At 48.2% G+C, this 17,884-nt stretch overlaps 2 protein-coding genes and 1 long non-coding RNA gene across 3 annotated transcripts in view; 1 reads left to right on the forward strand and 2 right to left on the reverse strand.

Annotated features, from left to right (window-relative positions):
• Positions 1-14,838, reverse strand: part of NCAPD2 (non-SMC condensin I complex subunit D2) — a 27,842-nt gene extending 13,004 nt beyond the window's left edge. Inside the window, exons 1-18 of the mRNA XM_014957207.1 lie at positions 14,510-14,838; positions 14,349-14,424; positions 14,175-14,233; positions 13,536-13,717; positions 12,923-13,062; positions 11,808-11,935; positions 11,600-11,723; positions 11,371-11,518; positions 10,618-10,815; positions 9,959-10,093; positions 9,325-9,409; positions 8,508-8,682; positions 8,128-8,249; positions 6,946-7,155; positions 4,921-5,095; positions 2,151-2,235; positions 1,865-1,998; positions 382-514 (exon numbers count right to left, since the gene is read on the reverse strand). Coding sequence (XP_014812693.1) covers positions 382-514; positions 1,865-1,998; positions 2,151-2,235; positions 4,921-5,095; positions 6,946-7,155; positions 8,128-8,249; positions 8,508-8,682; positions 9,325-9,409; positions 9,959-10,093; positions 10,618-10,815; positions 11,371-11,518; positions 11,600-11,723; positions 11,808-11,935; positions 12,923-13,062; positions 13,536-13,717; positions 14,175-14,233; positions 14,349-14,424; positions 14,510-14,639 — 2,439 coding nt within the window. The 5' untranslated portion in view covers positions 14,640-14,838. The remainder of the gene's footprint in view (positions 1-381; positions 515-1,864; positions 1,999-2,150; positions 2,236-4,920; positions 5,096-6,945; positions 7,156-8,127; positions 8,250-8,507; positions 8,683-9,324; positions 9,410-9,958; positions 10,094-10,617; positions 10,816-11,370; positions 11,519-11,599; positions 11,724-11,807; positions 11,936-12,922; positions 13,063-13,535; positions 13,718-14,174; positions 14,234-14,348; positions 14,425-14,509) is intronic.
• A 21-nt stretch (positions 14,839-14,859) lies between these two features.
• Positions 14,860-15,649, forward strand: MRPL51 (mitochondrial ribosomal protein L51). Its single transcript, XM_014957204.1, has 2 exons — positions 14,860-15,204; positions 15,379-15,649. Exons 1-2 carry the CDS (start codon positions 14,949-14,951, stop codon positions 15,573-15,575), a joined length of 453 nt encoding a protein of 150 aa, XP_014812690.1. The 5' UTR covers positions 14,860-14,948; the 3' UTR covers positions 15,576-15,649.
• A 137-nt stretch (positions 15,650-15,786) lies between these two features.
• Positions 15,787-17,722, reverse strand: LOC106896908. The gene is made up of 3 exons (XR_001413686.1): positions 17,386-17,722; positions 16,355-16,601; positions 15,787-15,985 (listed from the first exon to the last, which is right to left on the reverse strand). It is a non-coding gene; the product is annotated as an uncharacterized LOC106896908 (long non-coding RNA).
• Positions 17,723-17,884: the final 162 nt, after the last annotated feature.

Here is a 17,884-nt window from a genome sequence, read left to right on the forward strand (position 1 = left end):
CTGTGTTTCTGGATGACCTCAACAGCAAGCTAAGAGTCTTACCTTAGGCTTACTGGCAAGTTTGGAGATGGCATTGCATACTTCTTGAGCCAGGCGATAGTCTTCACACGCTTTCTCTGACAATCCTACTGTCACCAAGACATCCAGGTTGCTACCTATAATCTCTGGCTTCCCTCTGTGGGATGGAAGGGATGGGGGTATTACATGAGTTGCTGCTCAAAGTTTATAGAAATATCAATAACTAAGAGAAATACTGCCTGTGCCTCGTGGAAGGCAGTGATTTGAGTAAGGGGGGTGGTGGGGGGGAATAATCCATCCAATGCTATATGCATCCAATAACTGTGTTTCTGGATGACCTCAACAGCAAGCTAAGAGTCTTACCTTAGGCTTACTGGCAAGTTTGGAGATGGCATTGCATACTTCTTGAGCCAGGCGATAGTCTTCACACGCTTTCTCAGACAATCCTACTGTCACCAAGACATCCAGGTTGCTACCTATAATCTCTGGCTTCCCTCTGTGGGATGGAAGGGATGGGGGTATTACACGAGTTGCTGCTCAAAGTTTATAGAAATATCAATAACTAAGAGAAATACTGCTTGTGCCTCGTGGAAGGCAGTGATTTGAGTAAGAGGGGGGGGGGGAAAATAATCCATCCAATGCTATATGCATCCAATATAGCTATAGAAGCAGCAAGCAATATTCCACAGAAGCCAGTATAGCCTATACTCCATTAAGAGATGACGTTCTCCAAAGGAAACAACACTGAGCTTACTCTCTCTTTGTAAAGAAAGAAGATTCTTGACTCTTCATTCTTATCATAAGGGAGCAAAACTTAAAAGAGCAAGACACAAAAAGACTTAAAAGAGCCATCCAAAACAGAAGAGTCCAACAGCTCAGGACTAGTGAGACGTGACACTCCTACTGTAGGAAACAACACAACACAAAAAACCCCCAAACCCATTTCCCCATCTCCCCCTCCTTTCTACCTTTGAACAGGTCAAGCCTGATCTGAGGAATATACAATTAACTGGGTGAAGAAGGCAAGACCAGAATCTAATGTACAAAGAGAATCTACAAAGTTTACAACGGGCATCTACAGGACAAAAGAAGTATCAGGCAACGTTGTTGTTACTTCACACACCCATGGACTCAACACAGGATCTCATGGGATACCCCAGAAACTTACAGTTTTGTTTAAAACCCACAATTACAGGGAAGGATATTAATTTTGAGATCATGTCCACAATTCTGCCGCAAGCACATGGGATGGGGTGGTAAAAATACCTTGGAAGGAATATCTAATACTCAAATTGCAGAATTGGCTGTATGCTCCAGAAATGGCTCCAACTCTAGAGCCAAAAATTTCAAGATCATCATTGTGCAGGCCTATTTTTGACAGATGAAGGACTGAAGAACAAGAAGAAATCAGCAGATAAGCTAAATGCCAAAGGGTTACTGGGCTGAGAAACCGAGGAAATGAAAGCCTTATAGTGCAATTAATCTTTTTGGCCCCAGAAAGGGAAGTAGATTCATCTCCCTCCCTGCTAAAGACCCAGACATCTCTACTCAGCAGCTTCTCAATGTTATTACCCAAACACAGACAAGGCTGCAGAGCTGCGACGTGGCAAACCCTGAGAAGGGATGGACATTCAGAACATATAGAAAGCAATGTTGTAAAGTGTTCAGAGACCATGCTGGTGGGACCCACCACAACTATGTTTAATTCCAGGCTTCGTTACCTGGGCCTGGAATTTTGAAACTGCAGAACAAAGTGTTAGCTGATGTAGCACCCGCAATTCTTCAATAAAAATCAACTCCCTGTACATCCTCCCACCCACAGGATTAGACCAGGCCCTGGGCTCACCGTGCCATCATCCCCAGCAGCATCACAGCAGCACGTCGTTCTAGTGACGAGCACTGAGATTTTTCTGTGAATCGCTCCCAAAGCAGCTGGATCACAGCAGGCTTTATTTCATCTTTCTGCACAAACTCCGAGATCTGGAATAGAAATGCAATAAAACAAGTAGGGAGAGGCAGAGGAGGGTGGACTTCAAACTAACAAAGGCATTAACTGCAATGACTACCATTTTAATAGAACAGACATCTAAAAGTACAAATATAATCCAAACCCAGGCAAGGCAAGTACTCACTATTTCTTCTAAGCACTGTATCGTTCCTAGTGATGCATCCACCATGATGAGCGAGAGAGAATGCACCAGGTTCTGGGCCCTGGCCCTTTGGAGGAAAATAAAATAAAATAATTTTAAAAAATTAAAAGGTAAAGAAAGAGCAACTGTGACAATTAATCTCCTATTCAGAGATCTGAGGACATCTATTAGATAACAGAGCTGATCCCTGGGGACAGGAAAACTTCCCCCTCCACAAGCTGGAGTTCTCCAAGTCACCCAGCTCAAGTGCCAATGAGCATGACGTGGGCCCTTGTGCACTGCTGCTCCTCCTGGCACTCAAAGACCCAACAAAAGGCACTCATCAGCTATTCCCCAGTTTGCTCTCAACCACAAGTTAAAGTACTAGAGCATAAGAAACCGAAAATCTCTCTACGAACAAATAAGTCCAGAGCTCAAGCTGCAGGAGATTAATCCCCAGGCAATGCTATCAAGAAGAAATAAGAAGCAGTGCACACTTTTTATTGCCCTGATGCTACAAATGAGGGTGAGTTATGGTGCATCTCACCAGGGATCACACATATCTTGGCACACGTGTATCCAACAGGATTGACAAGTGCCACAGTAGAGAGGAGACAAGGCTCCTCTCTAGTGTGGAAGAAACAAGAATTTGGGGGTTCTTCCCCCTTCAACTGGGGGAAGAACCCTCAAATCCTTAATAAAGCAACAAAGACCCCATTAACATTCCCTCATCTGCCATGCATAGAGATTTGTTGCAGAAAGATTTAAGATTGGTCTGAACGAAATACAAATAGAAATGTGTGTGAAAGCACCCAAACGTAATAATAACAACTAACCTTGTATAGTGTGAGTGATAAAGAAATGGTGTATATTGAAAAATCAAGGACACAACCGACAGTAAGAAACCAGTAAACACTGAGGAATGTGTTGTTTTCATGAGAAGCTGAATGCCTACACTCAGATAAGGCCACAGTATGCATGACTTGTCAGCAAAAAACCTGAGCTCTGGTAAGAAAAAGATAGCTCTAAATTCAGACCCCCCCCTTGGTATCATTACTCTTATTATCCCAACAGAATGAACAACTACAGCCATAAGAAATCCAACACGAGGGAACAGACATTGGACAACACCTTTGCTTGCCGAGGGCGAAATGTGCAAGACACTTAGACAAGGGATAACCCCATAACAACAGCTGACTCCCAAAGGGGTTGAAATAGGCATCCAAACAATCAGTTCATTGTTGCCAATCAAGAACCTCACCCACATGACAACATTCATAACTGACACCCCTTGTTCCCTATCACATAAGGACCCTACCCAGATCATTTGGGCACATGTATCTTGGTGCAGAGCTTTGGATGAGAGTGGAATTTATGACCATGTTAAACATGAGTGCCTGATAACAGTTTCATTTAAAAGTAATTCTCAGCTTCTCCTTCCATAAGGTCTCACCTATGGAGCTTTGCTGTATTAATTTCATACACATGAACACCACGGCAAACCAAAAGCAGAAGCTCAGCAGTATGTTCCACAAGAAGATTGCTATAGTCAGATCTATATAAAAACATCTTAAAACTACACAAGTGTTATTAACAGCTCAAAGAGAGAGCATCTTTACTAGTGGACATGAACCTTATGTTTCAGCTCAGCATGAAACATGGCAACTTTATTTATCTTCCTGTCCATACCCCATTCCCAACAACTCCCTGAAAGAAGAAACTGGGGAGAGGAAAGAGAAACCCCCCTTCTAGTTAGGAAGACCCATACCTCTCTGAATCCCCACTGGGGCTCAGATAGAGCTGCCTGTAGGCGTTCAGCACAGCCTCCTTGATACCAGGTTCTTTTGACCATATGAGGGGAAGCATCCTGCGGACTCCAAGCAGCGCCTGGGGCACACCAAACTGCGAGACCGTCACAAAGAACTCAATGGCTTCCTGCACCACTGCAGAGAGAACAGTTGTGTTAGTGCAGTTCCTTCCTAATCCCCATTAGAGAGAGCACTAAAACAGATTCATGGGCCTACTGCTCTCACAGCGAGCCCTACGATCATCTAAGATCACTGCTACTGTCTGCAGAGGGCTCAAGTCAGAAAGACATAGATATCCTGGAGGAGACAGGCACAAATTAAACAACACCTTTGCTTGCCGAGGGCGAAATGTGCAAGACACTTAGACAAGGGATAACCCCATAACAACAGCTGACTCCCAAAGGGGTTGAAATAGCCATCCAAACAATCAGTTCATTGTTGCCAATCAAGAACCTCACCCACATGACAACATTCATAACTGACACCCCTTGTTCCCTATCACATAAGGACCCTACCCAGATCATTTGGGCACATGTATCTTGGTGCAGAGCTTTGGATGAGAGTGGAATTTATGACTATGTTAAACATGAGTGCCTGATAACAGTTTCATTTAAAAGTAATTCTCAGCTTCTCCTTCCATAAGGTCTCACCTATGGAGCTTTGCTGTATTAATTTCATACACATGAACACCATGGCAAACCAAAAGCAGAAGCTCAGCAGTACGTTCCACAGGAAGATTACTATAGTCAGATCTATATAAAAACATCTTAAAACTGCACAAGTGTTATTAACAGCTCAAAGAGAAAGCATCTTTACTAGTGGACATGAACCTTATGTTTCAGCTCAGCATGAAACATGGCAACTTTATTTATCTTCCTGTCCATACCCCATTCCCAACAGCTCCCTGAAAGAAGAAACTGGGGAGAGGAAAGAGAAACCCCCCTTCTAGTTAGGAAGACCCATACCTCTCTGAATCCCCACTGGGGCTCAGATAGAGCTGCCTGTAGGCGTTCAGCACAGCCTCCTTGATACCAGGTTCTTTTGACCATATGAGGGGAAGCATCCTGCGGACTCCAAGCAGCGCCTGGGGCACCCCAAACTGCGAGACCGTCACAAAGAACTCAATGGCTTCCTGCACCACTGCAGAGAGAACAGTTGTGTTAGTGCAGTTCCTTCCTAATCCCCATTAGAGAGAGCACTAAAACAGATTCATGGGCCTACTGCTCTCACAGCGAGCCCTACGATCATCTAAGATCACTGCTACTGTCTGCAGAGGGCTCAAGTCAGAAAGACATAGATATCCTGGAGGAGACAGGCACAAATTAAAAATATTACAGCTAAATGTAAATGTGATACATTTAGGAGAAGAGCAGAGAGGCCACGTCTGAGAAAGAACAAAATTCTCTTCAAGGAAACGGTAGCTTTGGAAAAAAAAATGATCTTATGGTCACAGCAGATAAAAGCAGCTGAACATTAAGTCCCAGTGCAATGCTGTACCCAGAATAACTAAGCTATTTGATGTATAAATGGGGTAAGGAATAATGTATCTGATTCCAGCTTAACTACTCCTGAAATATACTGTCCAGCCTTCTGCTCGTGAGACAAGAAAAAACTTTAAGTTGGAGAGCATTCACAGAGAGCTGTAGCAATGATTAGAGGGACTGTACAATGAACAGTTCACAGAGTCTGACCTCTGGGTAAGTGGGAGCTTACACCAGTATAAGCCCCAACTTAGAAATCTGAATAAAGATCTGATAAAGATCCCCTGTCAGACACGTATTTGTATCTAGACAAGCTGGTATGCTTTCCCTGTTTCCTGTCACAGCAGAAGATATATATTTGCAACAGAAAAAAATTAAATTAAATCTTGAAATCTTAAATATTTAATTAAAAAACTCTAAATCTGAGCACAAACGTCCATCAGCACCCTCCCTCAGCAGCATACTGTCTCCAAATGGAGACAATGTCTCAAAATGTCTGGCAGACCAAACACCCAACTTACACCACAGCACAGGACAAAAGGGAGGTGGAAAGTTAGTAAAATCTGCACAGCCTTAAAAATAAATAAACCAAACCCCCCGATGTTTAAGTACCAGGTGAAGGGCACCCTGTCAGCCTTGAACTTCACATGACCTGTAAAGACACAGAACTCTGGAGTTTGTTTTTCTATGTGCAAAGAGCTAATGACATCCAAACCCTGCTCAATACAGGTGAAGCCTCAGAAGCACCTGCATGAAGCTAGGGTGGTGTTGTGCCCATCCTTCCCTCAGAACCCCAGGAGCAGTTGGCAAATGGATCTGCCAGGCAGGATGGGAGAGGAGGGAGCTGTGCCCCAGCTCCCCTGGGGGCACTGATTCAGGACCAGCACTTAAAAATGGTATCACTGGTTACAGTAGTTCTAATGTTAAATATGAATAGTTGAATTACTCTCCAACCACCTTTCACTACAGCAGGGAAAAGGCCCAGGCCATGGAACCTGTGGATCAGGATTACTTTTAGCTACAGAGTAAAGTTTAAGGAAGGACAAGGTGGATAAGACAAGCTGCTGAGTTCCCCTCTTGTGGCCAGTAGAACACCTGAAGCTGCATCAGGGCACTAAGCAGGTAACAGAACCCAGCTTCACTGGTCGTGCTTACTTGGCTGAGATGGTGAACATACATCCCCTTCCACAGGATGGGGGGAGCCTCCATAAATTAAGTCGTTTTCGTCACCTGGCTTTTAAAAACCATTTTCCATCTTCATATTTAAAAAATGGATTCCTAAAAAGCCCATTCATGCCCCACCACAACCTCTTCATGACACCCATTTAGATGGCACTTGCTGTTCCAGTATCCTAGAAGTGCCTGTGACATCTGCTCAGTGAGGAACAGCTCCTCCAACCTTTTCCTCTTGCCCCTGGAGCTCCACCACTCCCGTATCTCCACTTCAGCAAGGAGAAAGATCTGGAAATGCTGAATGGAGGAGAAAGGCACTATGGGTATTTCACGCACCTGAGACAGAGTTTTCATACATCATCTTGCTGATCAGGCTCAGGGCTTCTGTGATTTTCACCGAGAAGTCGTAAGCATCTTGCAGGTACTGCACCAACATCTGCTGTTTGACCAGCTCTGTCTGAGGCTGCTCTTCTGGTACAACTTCTTCAGTATTGAGACTACTGTTGCCACGTGGAGGATCTTCACTGTTCTCACCTGGGCATGAACCTGCACAGCACCAACACTTGTTTGAGAACAGCATTAAGGGTACAAGAGAAACAAGCACGGTTCAGGGCATTTTAACCCTTCTCTCCGCTCCATAGTGGCACCTTCAAAGAGCTAGACTTCCACAAAAATCCAAATTCTCCCAACAGACTTAGCTATGAAGACAAAAATCTCAACATGCCGTAGAACAAGTTCTAGTTACAACGTGATGCACCACAGAAATGCCAACTTAATACCAAGGGGTGGAGAAAGGCATGGTCCGGTTGGGGTAAACACCACCGGAATGCTGAAGGGCTCCCCAAAGATGGATGAGGCCTTAAAGGGGAATCCAGGCAGAACAGGAAGGCAGCAAACACTACCACTCTCTAGCAAAGTTTGTGCAAGTGTGGAGAGTTGACAAAGTTAAGAAGATTAAATTATTTAGACGGTAGCCTTTTGATAGAAATGAGCTTAAGGGGATTGGCTAGGAAACCTTATTTTGAAACAAACACCAAAGACAAAGCATGTAAAGTCTTAAAAATATGCCCAAAAGGCTTGAGCCCCAGATAAGCAAGACTTTGTTTAAATCAGACACTCGGTCAAGGCTGCTAAGGGTGAGCATTATGTGCCACCACCTGTTCAGGAAGCAGAACTCCTGACAAACTCAAAGAGGACAGAAGACTTTGAGTGGATAACACTGGCTTTGCTCCCCTCAGCGGACACTATGTGAGTTAAAGCATTAGAAATGCACTTCTAGTGGGAACATGGAGCTATTCTAACCAGAAATTAAACAATAAGACTACTGTGATCCAGCCAAGATGTCAGGCCCCTAGATGAGCAAATAATTCAGAGATGGTGCAGCTCTATGAGCTGTAAAGTACACACAGAGTGAGCCACACAGGTCAGAGGAAGGGATAGGGCAATCCAGAGGGTTTTGGTCTAGCTCTGGCATCAGCTTGGACTTAGAGAAGAGACAGAGCGATCTGAAATAGTTACCTGTGTAAAGTCTCTTCAGAACACCCAAGATTGTTGCCTCCTCATTTTCCTCCGTCGGGCCGCTGAAGGGCTCCTTCCCCTGGAAGCGACACAGGGCCTTCTGCGTAAGGCGGGCTGCGCTCCTGGACAGTGACATTGCCCAAGAGAAGAGCATCAGCAACCCGTTAGGGTGGGACACAAGGGAAACCATCCAACTTTGCCCTAAACAACTGGGAAGGCAACTCCTGCCAACATCTTGCACTAGGTGCCCATGTCAATCTTTTCCTAAGGAGTGATGTTACTAGAAATCATCCCTCTATCCTGGAGCCCAAACCTCAGAGAACTAGAGATTGACACATCTCTTGGGATAAACATTCTCTCAAACTTCAAAGCCTTCTTACTTGTAATTCAGCTTCCTCAGCAGCCCAGTGATTTGCTCTGTTGTACTCTCCACCGTTTCCTCAATGTCCAGCACCTCCTCTTCCCCTTCCTGCAGTGGCTGAAAGAGCTGCTGTGTGGCAGCCCTAACTTCTGGCAGCATTGCTTCCCACTCTTCCTCTGGGGTGATCACTGGAGCTATTAAACAAAACAGAAGGAACGGAGACTAGAGACTCAAATGACACCCTGAATGGGTAGGAAAAATCATACGGAACTTAGAAATTCTATTTCCATCCCACCCCCCCCAGCCACCACAGGTGGGCACCATTCCACTACTTCCATTGCTGATTTCAATCAGACAGCACAAAGAATAGTCAAGAACTTTTTGGCATGAAAAACAGAAACCAGACGGTAAAAAAAACACCAAACAAACAAACAAAAAAAGGACATGTAAGAGAACACCATCATTTGCTATTTATTACTTTGTAGGCAGCACCAGGTTCAAGGCTAATCAATTTAAATTAATATCTGACCAAAATTATGGCTCAAGCAGTCCTTGAATGATTGAAAATGGAAACCTAGGAGGGTGTCCATAGGTATTTTCAGGATAAGAACTGAAAATACCTATTTAGCTAAACGGACTGTTGATCTAGATATAAAAGGACTGTATGAGTGTCCGTAACACCACTGTATGAAAAACCGTTTTGAGTTTAATCCCAGTTATCTGGTGTCACTGTAAGATCTGAGACAAAAGCCACCACAGCCTGGTAGCAAATTTAGGATGAGGAAAAGCAAGCCCTGGTATGCCTGGGAAGGGGATAGAGAAAGAAGGGAAATCACCTGCTGTGGATCTGCCACGGTCCCTCATTTCTTGCAGCTTCTGCACCTCTTTTTTCAGTGGCTCGGCTAAGTCAGTACAGCTTAACTGAAGATGCCAGGAAGAGAAGAACATCAACATCACTCATCCTCCTTTTTCTGAAATGATGAAATTCTTTATCTTCCACTCCTTGCTTTAAGCTGTCAAGCCCCTCAATTAACCCTGGGTTTGAAAACTGGAATAATAGACTGGCCATCATCCTAGAGTGGGAACAGCTATAGATTGCCAGTCTAAGGCTCAGAAACTTAGGAGAAGGTGCAGCTAAACACAAAGAGCTGCAGCTCTGTGCAGAATACCCTAAAAGACTAATTCTAATCCTAAGGAAAGAAGCCTCACAACAGACTCAAATCAAACTACAAGGTTTTCCCACAATCAAACACACCACCCTGGCCTTCAGCATACCTACCAGTTACACCAAGCTGGGGAAGAGAAAAGCAAGAAAGCAAGATCTAAACTTGGGAAAACCACCTGCAGAGTCAAAGGCTACATCGTCCCTCCCACAAGACACAGAAAGGCTGTCCCCCTGGCTGTAGCACACTGGGGATATTCAGCCTGTAAACAGACATCTAACACACCCATCATATTAGTCAACATTACCTTGCAGGAGAAGGGATTGTTGGACAAAAACGCAGCCAGGAGCTGGATGGCATTTTTAACTACTACCACAGATTTGTCTTTGAGACGTCCAACAGCCAGCGATACCACAGACTGAAACTGAGTCAAAGGCAGGGCCTAGCACACAAGAGAGCATGGACAAAGTTATCAGGACAGCCTAGAGACTCATGGAATGTTATTTTACCACAGATATATAACTGTACTAAAAAGCACAGACTATAGATTTATTTAAAACTGTAAGTCTGAAGGAACCTCTGAACATCTTCTGGTCCAATCTGTCGAAAGCATGGACTTAGATTAGGTTATCCAGAGGCCTGTTGAGTTGAGTCTTAGTACATCTAGCGAGGGTGATGTTCTCCCATGCCAATCTCCAAAAAGAGCTTGTGTACCGTACTCTTCCTTCTAGTCTGTCCCAGTAATAAAAAGCAACATTTAATTTCTGTTCCCCAGTTCCCTTCCCCCTAGGATTTTTGGTCTCTTAGGAAAAAGGAATTGCAGACACCACAGTTCACAGGGACAGCACCTTCCTCTCTTAAACTCTAGTCTCTGCAAACAGAAAGCAGGGAGATGCAAACTCCCTTAGAGAACACAAGAGGGGAAGGGATGACTGAGGCAAGGCCGTTTCCCCAGCCCAGACTTGCCTTGCACTGAACAATTCGAGTGAAAAGCTGCAGCACGCGGCTGCGCACGAAGCCGTTGATGTCACAGATGTGGGCCTGCAGCATATTCAGGAACTGGTCCCGAGTACCACGGGAAGCTTCCTCCAGCTGGTCACCGTTCAGCACTTGCACCAGCACTTCTGCCATAGCCGCCAGAACGGCATTTCGCATCAGGTAACTCTGCAAAAAGAAGAGTTGTTTAACCAGGAACAGAGAAAAAGACACGACTTATGGCTGGACTCGATGATCCCAAGGGTCTCTTCCAGCCTAGATAATTCTGTGACTTGATATACTGAGGGGAAAGGTGGCCCAGAGTTTGGGCCTTCTAAGTCAGGGCTCCAGCCTGGGCTTTAACTTTGGGGAGCACAGCTATGCCTGCAAGACGTAGTAATCCAACCCTGCTATTCAGCTAGGTCCACTGAAACCAAGAACTGATATGAGAAACACTTCAGTTTAAGAAAAGGTAAAATAATTAAAGTGTTAACTCATTAAGTACTGAAGACAAAGGACAACAGCTGGGATCTCGGACCAGTAAGCAGTCTCCTGTTCTCTGATATCTGGGAGTGACAACAAGAGAGTAGATATCATAGTTTCTGTTTCCTTTGCATCTTTTAGGTAAGGGCAGAACCTATTCCAAGGGGCGTGGTTTTGGCTACCTGATCTTTTTTCGGACAAAAAAACAGCAGCACCTCTACTGCTTCACTTCTCCCGACAGGTAATATTGTGGAAATGTACCTCCCCATCCAAATGAGGCAGGAGAACGCTTATGTTAGATAGCACCAGAGCTGGAATCCGTTCAGCCAGGTCAGTTATAAAGGTAGCATAACCCTTGATTCCAGAAGAATCACGAGCCAGATCCTGTGGACATTTGTGTCCAATTTCCCTGCACAGAAAGATGAAACAAGGAATGGGGTGCCTCAGGTTGCTCAGGATGCAAGGACAAGCCTCAAGGTGTTTTTCTCACCTTAGCAATTCGCCCACCAGGCTTTTCAGACCATACTCTGTAGCCCAGAGGCTCACAGCCTGCGCGAACACTGAGGCTACATGTTCAAAGTGCTGCAGCATCTGCGTGATCTTCAGAGTGGCACCTTTTGCACGTGAGGGGAAAGAAAAAGGTCAGGGAAAGTAGCTGGGAATGGCTTCAGGAAGAAGGCAAAAGAGCAGGAACTCACTGAACATGTGATCATAGTGAACCAGAGCTGCAGCAAGTAGATGTGTCACAGCTTCCCGTGTGGCCCGGTACTTCTGAAAACCGATATTTGAATTCTCCAGGATACGGTAGCAGCTTCCTGTCATTAAGCTAAAGCCACAGAACAGAGATGCTCAACCTCAGTATCACAACTTGCACCAACATCATTCGAGCACACTGCACTAGACAGACATTTCTCTCAAACCAGAGAGATTCTCCAGTATCCTTAAAAAAACGGATCAAACAACATCTGAATTTGAAAGGCCTAGAGGAGGAAAGGAAGCAGTTGCTAAACACATTGCACTTGCCTCAGGACAGTTTCCTCAGTTTCCCAGTGATCTGTACCCTGCAGAGGGCTGTAACACGGCATCACTGGCAGATTTAATATTTAACCCTCCCTTCCAGAAAAGGGAGTCACCCATCCCACTCTACATTAGTCAGATGGCCACATCCAGAGGGTAGTGTTCAACAGCACAATATCTAAATGGAGATCAGTGACAAGTGGTATCCCTCTGGGGTCCATATTGGGACAAGGACTGTTCAATATCTTCATCAATTACATAGACAGTGGGATCGAGTGCACTCTCAGCAAGTTTGCTGACAACACCAAGAGTGGTGCAGTTGACATGCCCAAGGGACAGGATGCCATCCAAAGGGACGTGCACAAGGTCAAGAAGTGGGCCCATGTGAACCTCATAAGGTACAACAAATACAAGTGCAGGGTCCTGCACCTGGGTCACGGCAACTCCCAGTATCAATACAGGCTGGGGGATGAAGGGATTGAGAGCAGCCCTGCCAAGAAGGACTTGGGGGTACTGGTGGATAAAAAACTGGACATGACCCAGAAGATGTGCACTTGCAGCCCAGAAAGCAAATTGTATCCTGAGTTGCATCAAAAGCAGCGCAGCCAGCACATCAAGGGTGGTGATTCTGCCCCTCTGCTCTGGTGAGATCCCACCTGGAGTACTGCCTCCAGCTCTGGAGCCCTCAGGACAGGAAGGACATGGACCAGTTGCAGTGGGGGGTGGACTAGATGGCCTTTAAAGGTACCTTCCAATCCAAACTATTCTATGATTCTAAATCCACTTCATCCCATACCTGACAAACTCTTCTTCCACCACCAAACCACCCCAAAGCTGACGGAGATCCAGGTGCAGCAGCCGCGTAAGCAGCTGTAAAAGCGGCTCCCTCTCCTCTTCCCACAAGGATCGAGAGGTCTTGGTACGGTTCTTCTTGTTCTAGAAAGGAGATGACATGATACAATACATCAGCAGCTTAACAACAGAAAAAGCACCACCACCACGCTTCCCTCAAAAAAAGAAAATGATCGTTAAATCCTACAGCATTAAGAGACATACAGTGAGCTGTAAGAGAATCTTATATGCCCACATCAAATGGCTGTTACCGTCATCTTTGACCACAGAAGAGAACTCGAGAAATTACTGGCACCAGTAAAATACCAGCCAGACACAGAAGACTGAAACAGAGAGAAGCCTGGGCATCTGAGTCCCTGCAGATGTTTAGACACATATTGTCCCTTTGTCTGTTTTCCATGTACAGTTTAACAGAAATCCCAGTACTCTCCATTATGATGGCACCATGTTTAAATAAATCCAGCTATAACATCTGATAGCTACAGAGTTCAGCAAGCTTATATGTTTTCTACTTTTATCATCTTATTCCCCTTCCCGTCCCCAGTCCCCTCACCTACCTTCCCACCAGGATCGACCTCCAACAAACCACTCTTGCAGGCCTCCATTTCAAACGCATCCACCAGGCCAGTCAGCAAATAGCAGTTCATCTTGAGAGCGTTGAGGTGTGCGGTGCGGTCTGCATGGCTCAGTCCAGAATCACCCAAGATGGCAGGAAGTTCATTGGAATGTTGGGACACCACTGGAGAGAGGCAGAAAGCCATGAGCACTCCTTGCCAGGCCCCTCGGCCATCCTCTCTTTTGGAGACTTAGAGCAGTCATCAGATTACCAAAGACGTGTGCTCACATCTCACCAGCTGTAACACGGGCTGCCCGCCGCAACCCAAGCCTTGGGAACGCTGTCTTATCCTATTCCCACAGCCCCCTGTCAGCTCAGAGAAACACTCGCTCAGAGCTGAGGCATCCCCAAGATGGACTTTCCAGGGACGCGGGGAAGGGGATTTTCTGTCGGCCTGCCCTTACAGCGAACACACACAGCTCTGCATTGCCCACCAAGATTACAGACCTGTATTACTGGAATGGGCTGAGGGTGCAACCCAGCTGGTCGAGTCACATTAGCCTTTATATCATCATTGAGCTGCCGGAGGAGAGCAACCTCTCTACTATTCCTACTTCAGCTGGAAACCACAGATACCCACCCTGTGTCATCAGCTCCAGGGCATCCTCCTTGACAGCAGCTCCCACAGCCTGGAAGTGGCTGCAAGGCAAACACAGTGTCAGAACAACGAGTAAACGCCACCAGGGAGAGGCCTGAGGGCCCGGGAGCCCCAGCCTCCCCAAAACCCTCCACCCACTCGTCCCTCTGCACTCACTGGAGCAAGCTGTAGATGGGGTCGAAGTGCTGCAGCACTGCCAGCGCGCCCCGCACCCGGAAGGCGGTCCGGAAAGCTGCAGGGAAACACGGAGCGATGGACGGCCGTGAGCCGGCGGTGAGAACGGGCCAGGAGGCCGAGAGGGTTGTGGGGAGCCTTACCTGTGAGGGCGGGTGGCAGCTCGCGGACGGTCAGCACCTCCTGCACCATGTAGCGCCCAGGGCCGGCGTCCTGCAGCAGATCGGCGGGAGCAAAGGGCAGGTGGAACTCCCAGGACGACGACGACGCCATGGTCCCAGCACAGGCCGCCGCCGCCTCCTCCTCCTCTTCCTCCTCAGGCCTGGGTTCTCAAAACAGCGCGCGCGGGCCGCGCTCGCCCCGCCCCCTCTCTCCGGCCTATCAGCGCCCAGCATCGCGGCCGCGCGGCAGCGCCTCAGCCAATGGCCGGCTCCCCTTCCCTCTTCGACCGACCGTTAGCGCGCCGTCGCCCGCTTGTCTTTCCGTTTCCCGGCGGCCACAGCGACCGGAAGGGGCGCGGCCGGGCCCGGCGGAACGGCTTTTCCCCCCCCGGTGGCGGGGACCGCCCGTGGGGTCACCCCAATGGCGGCGCTGGTGCGGGCGGTGGGGCGAGCCCTGCTGGGCTGGGCCGCGCCCCTGCTGCGGGCCGAGCGGAGCGTTAGCGGCGGTGAGGCGCGCTGGGGGCCCGTGCGGCCCGGCCTCCCCGTGCCGCTCTCCTCCCCCCTGGCGGGGCTCACCCGGCCCATGCGCATCAAGGAGCCCCCGAAGCCCAAGCAGGTGGATCGGTGGACGGAAAAACGGGCCTTGTTCGGGGTCTACGACAACGTGGGGATCCTGGGTAAGAATTTCCCCCCGCTGTGGCCCCCGGGCGGGAGGGAGGGAGGGAGGCTGGACCCACCTGGGGGCGAGCGGCTCCTCCAGCAGCAGGAGGGAATTGGGAATTGGGGCTGGGCACCCCAGGAACGGTCTCCTCCGAGGCTTCATCCTCTCTGCTCTGCCCTCCCGTTCTCAGGCGACTTCCAGATCCACCCGAAGAACCTCATCGTGGGGCCCAAGTGGCTGCGAGGCTGGCGGGGGAACGAGCTGCAGAGGTGCATCCGCAAGAAGCAGGTGGTGGGAGATCGGATGTTTGTAGAGGACTACCACAAACTCAACAAGAGGATCCGGTACTTGTACAGGCGCTTCAATCGTACCGGGAAGCACCGTTAGGAGCAGCTCTGAGTTCGGCATGCGGAGATGTGGCTTTGTGGCACTGCAGTCAGAATAAAACCATCGCTCACGCAGTTGGGTTCCCAGTGCTTTCCACAACCTTCGCTGTGCGTTTCTGGCCCGGTCCCAAGGGCCTGCCACTGGTCCAGGCCTGAGTTCCTGTCCCCTCAATCATTTCTGACATACTTGTGGCAGGCATCTGTTCCAGCCTGCATCCCTGAACGGGACCTGAGGGTCCTCTATTTCTTGGCCAAGCTTCGAGCATCCTCTCGGTCTCTGTGAGCACCAGGTTCTCACGTCCTAATTGATAATTTCAGTACGCCTCAGCTTAGATTTTTCTTCATAGCCAAGTTCTCAAATTAGTGCTAAGAGTACCTGCCAGTACATCTTCCTGCTTGCCCTCCATTTATCTGCAATTATCATTAAGTGTGAATTAATCAGATGTTAGTTGAAATGCATTAAAACCTGTCTTAAGGACACAATTTGTCTGTTTCACACTGATGACTTAACCCCGCACTAATGACAAATTGCCTTTTGTATCTTACTTAGTCAGGATTTGCAAAAGTAACTCAGGCACTTTAATGGTTTTTAAAAACTCTACCTTCTAATTTTCCATAACTGTTATCAGTTCCTTTAGAGGAAAAATTACAGTGAGTCAAAGCTGGCATCCCTCTAGTCCAGCATCACAAAGACCATTATATGCTTCAGAAAAATCTCTAAGATGAGCAGGTATTGGCCTATCTCAAGTTAATTCAGCTGTTTGGTGACTGGGGAGTTACCTGCTGACTGGATGTATCCTGTTCCAGACCAATGCTACTCTGTCTTTAATAAAAGCACTTGGTTGGAAGCGGCAGGGAATGAAAAGAACTCCCTTTAGGTCTCAGCCTCAGCGAGGCGAAGCCAAAGTCTCCATTCTAGCAGCTGAAGTCCGTGTTTCTCAGGAGCAGGGTGGCAAACCTGTGGGACTCTCACCAAAAGGCGTTGTGGATTCAGGAAATGCGCAGAGATTGGAGACTGAGCAAGCCTCTGGAAGAGAGCACCTGGGGGTTATTATGTACATAGACCACAGATGCAGCAAATCCTTGTCCAAAAGTACGTCAGAAACTGGAAAAGTATCCTGTACCCTTTGTCAGCTCTTAGTCACTAAGCACCAACTTGGCAAGGGCTCTGTGGACCAGTAGTTCCACGAGCTCCATCTTCTGCTGTTTGCAGTGGTTGTTGGAACAGCCCTCAAACTGCGGTGGGAAGCTCGCCAAGCTACAGGAGCTTCACCCACAACTTGTCCCCTTTGCAGCTTGTCTGAAGGCGCAGTTTAAAAACCTTCTGTTCCGTTGAGGCTGGTGCTGGGTTGCTCCTTAACCCTTAACAGTCCTACTGGCAAATCATCTGGCTGTAGTCACAACCCTGTATTAAGCTTTCACCATCATAGAATCATAGAATGGTTTGGGTTGGAAGGGACCTCAAAGATCATCCAGTTCCAACCTCCCTGCCATGGGCAGGGACACCTCCCACCAGAGCAGGTTGCTCCAAGCCCCATCCAGCCTGGCCTTGAACACCTCCAGGGATGGGGCATCCACAACTTCCCTGGGCAACCTGTTCCAGTGCCTCACCACCCTCATAGTAAAAAAATTTCTTCCTTACAGCTATGGTCTTTTCACTGCCGGGGTATGGTTTAGAAGGTGTCTCTCTTGTGCAGCTACTAGTCCACCATGTTTGATACTAAAAACTTTTATTAATGGCCTGTATCACCTTATGGAAGGGAACTGAAGCTTGGTGTTGGTGTGAATCACTCTCTTGCCACCCTACTCACCACACCAAACGCTGTAGAGAGGAGGAACATCTTCCGGGGCTTTCCTGCTTCCCTTTTTCTCCCGAGTTGGGAGAATCCTCCCCTTTCGATCCAGCAGGCCGCTGCACACCCATAGAGGGGAAACCCCCCCGCACAGGTGGCTGCTCCCGGGGCTGCTGCTAGAGCCTCCCTCCCCCAGCGGAGGCTGCAGGGACTCTGTCAACGCCGTACGGCTGGGAGCAGGCCAGCAACGCCATGTTTTAATCGCGGCCTTCACCAGAAGCCGACAGAGGCGGGGGCTGCGGAGGCCTTGGGCCTGTAACGGCACCAGCACCGGCCTGGGCTCCCAACCGGAAGGGGCAGGTGACCGCGTCCAGGCCCTGCGTGACCCGCAGGCCTCAACGCCAGACGGCGGAAGGAGCCCCCGGTGGCCGCCCAGACCCTTTGGGACCGGGGTGGGGGCACCCGGTGCGTCCCGACCCCTCGCCCCCCCCCCGCCCGGCCCGGCTCCTCACCTTCC

This window comes from Calidris pugnax, unplaced genomic scaffold, assembly GCF_001431845.1.
Source record: "Calidris pugnax isolate Ruff unplaced genomic scaffold, ASM143184v1 scaffold225, whole genome shotgun sequence".
NCBI lineage: Eukaryota > Metazoa > Chordata > Aves > Charadriiformes > Scolopacidae > Calidris > Calidris pugnax.

Coding starts and splice junctions, on each gene's coding strand:
- MRPL51 (XM_014957204.1), top strand. CDS start 14,949: ATGGCGGCGCTGGTGCGGGCGGTGGGGCGAGCCCTGCTGGGCTGGGCC. Junction 15,205..15,378: donor CGACAACGTGGGGATCCTGG/GTAAGAATTTCC, acceptor TCCCGTTCTCAG/GCGACTTCCAGATCCACCCG.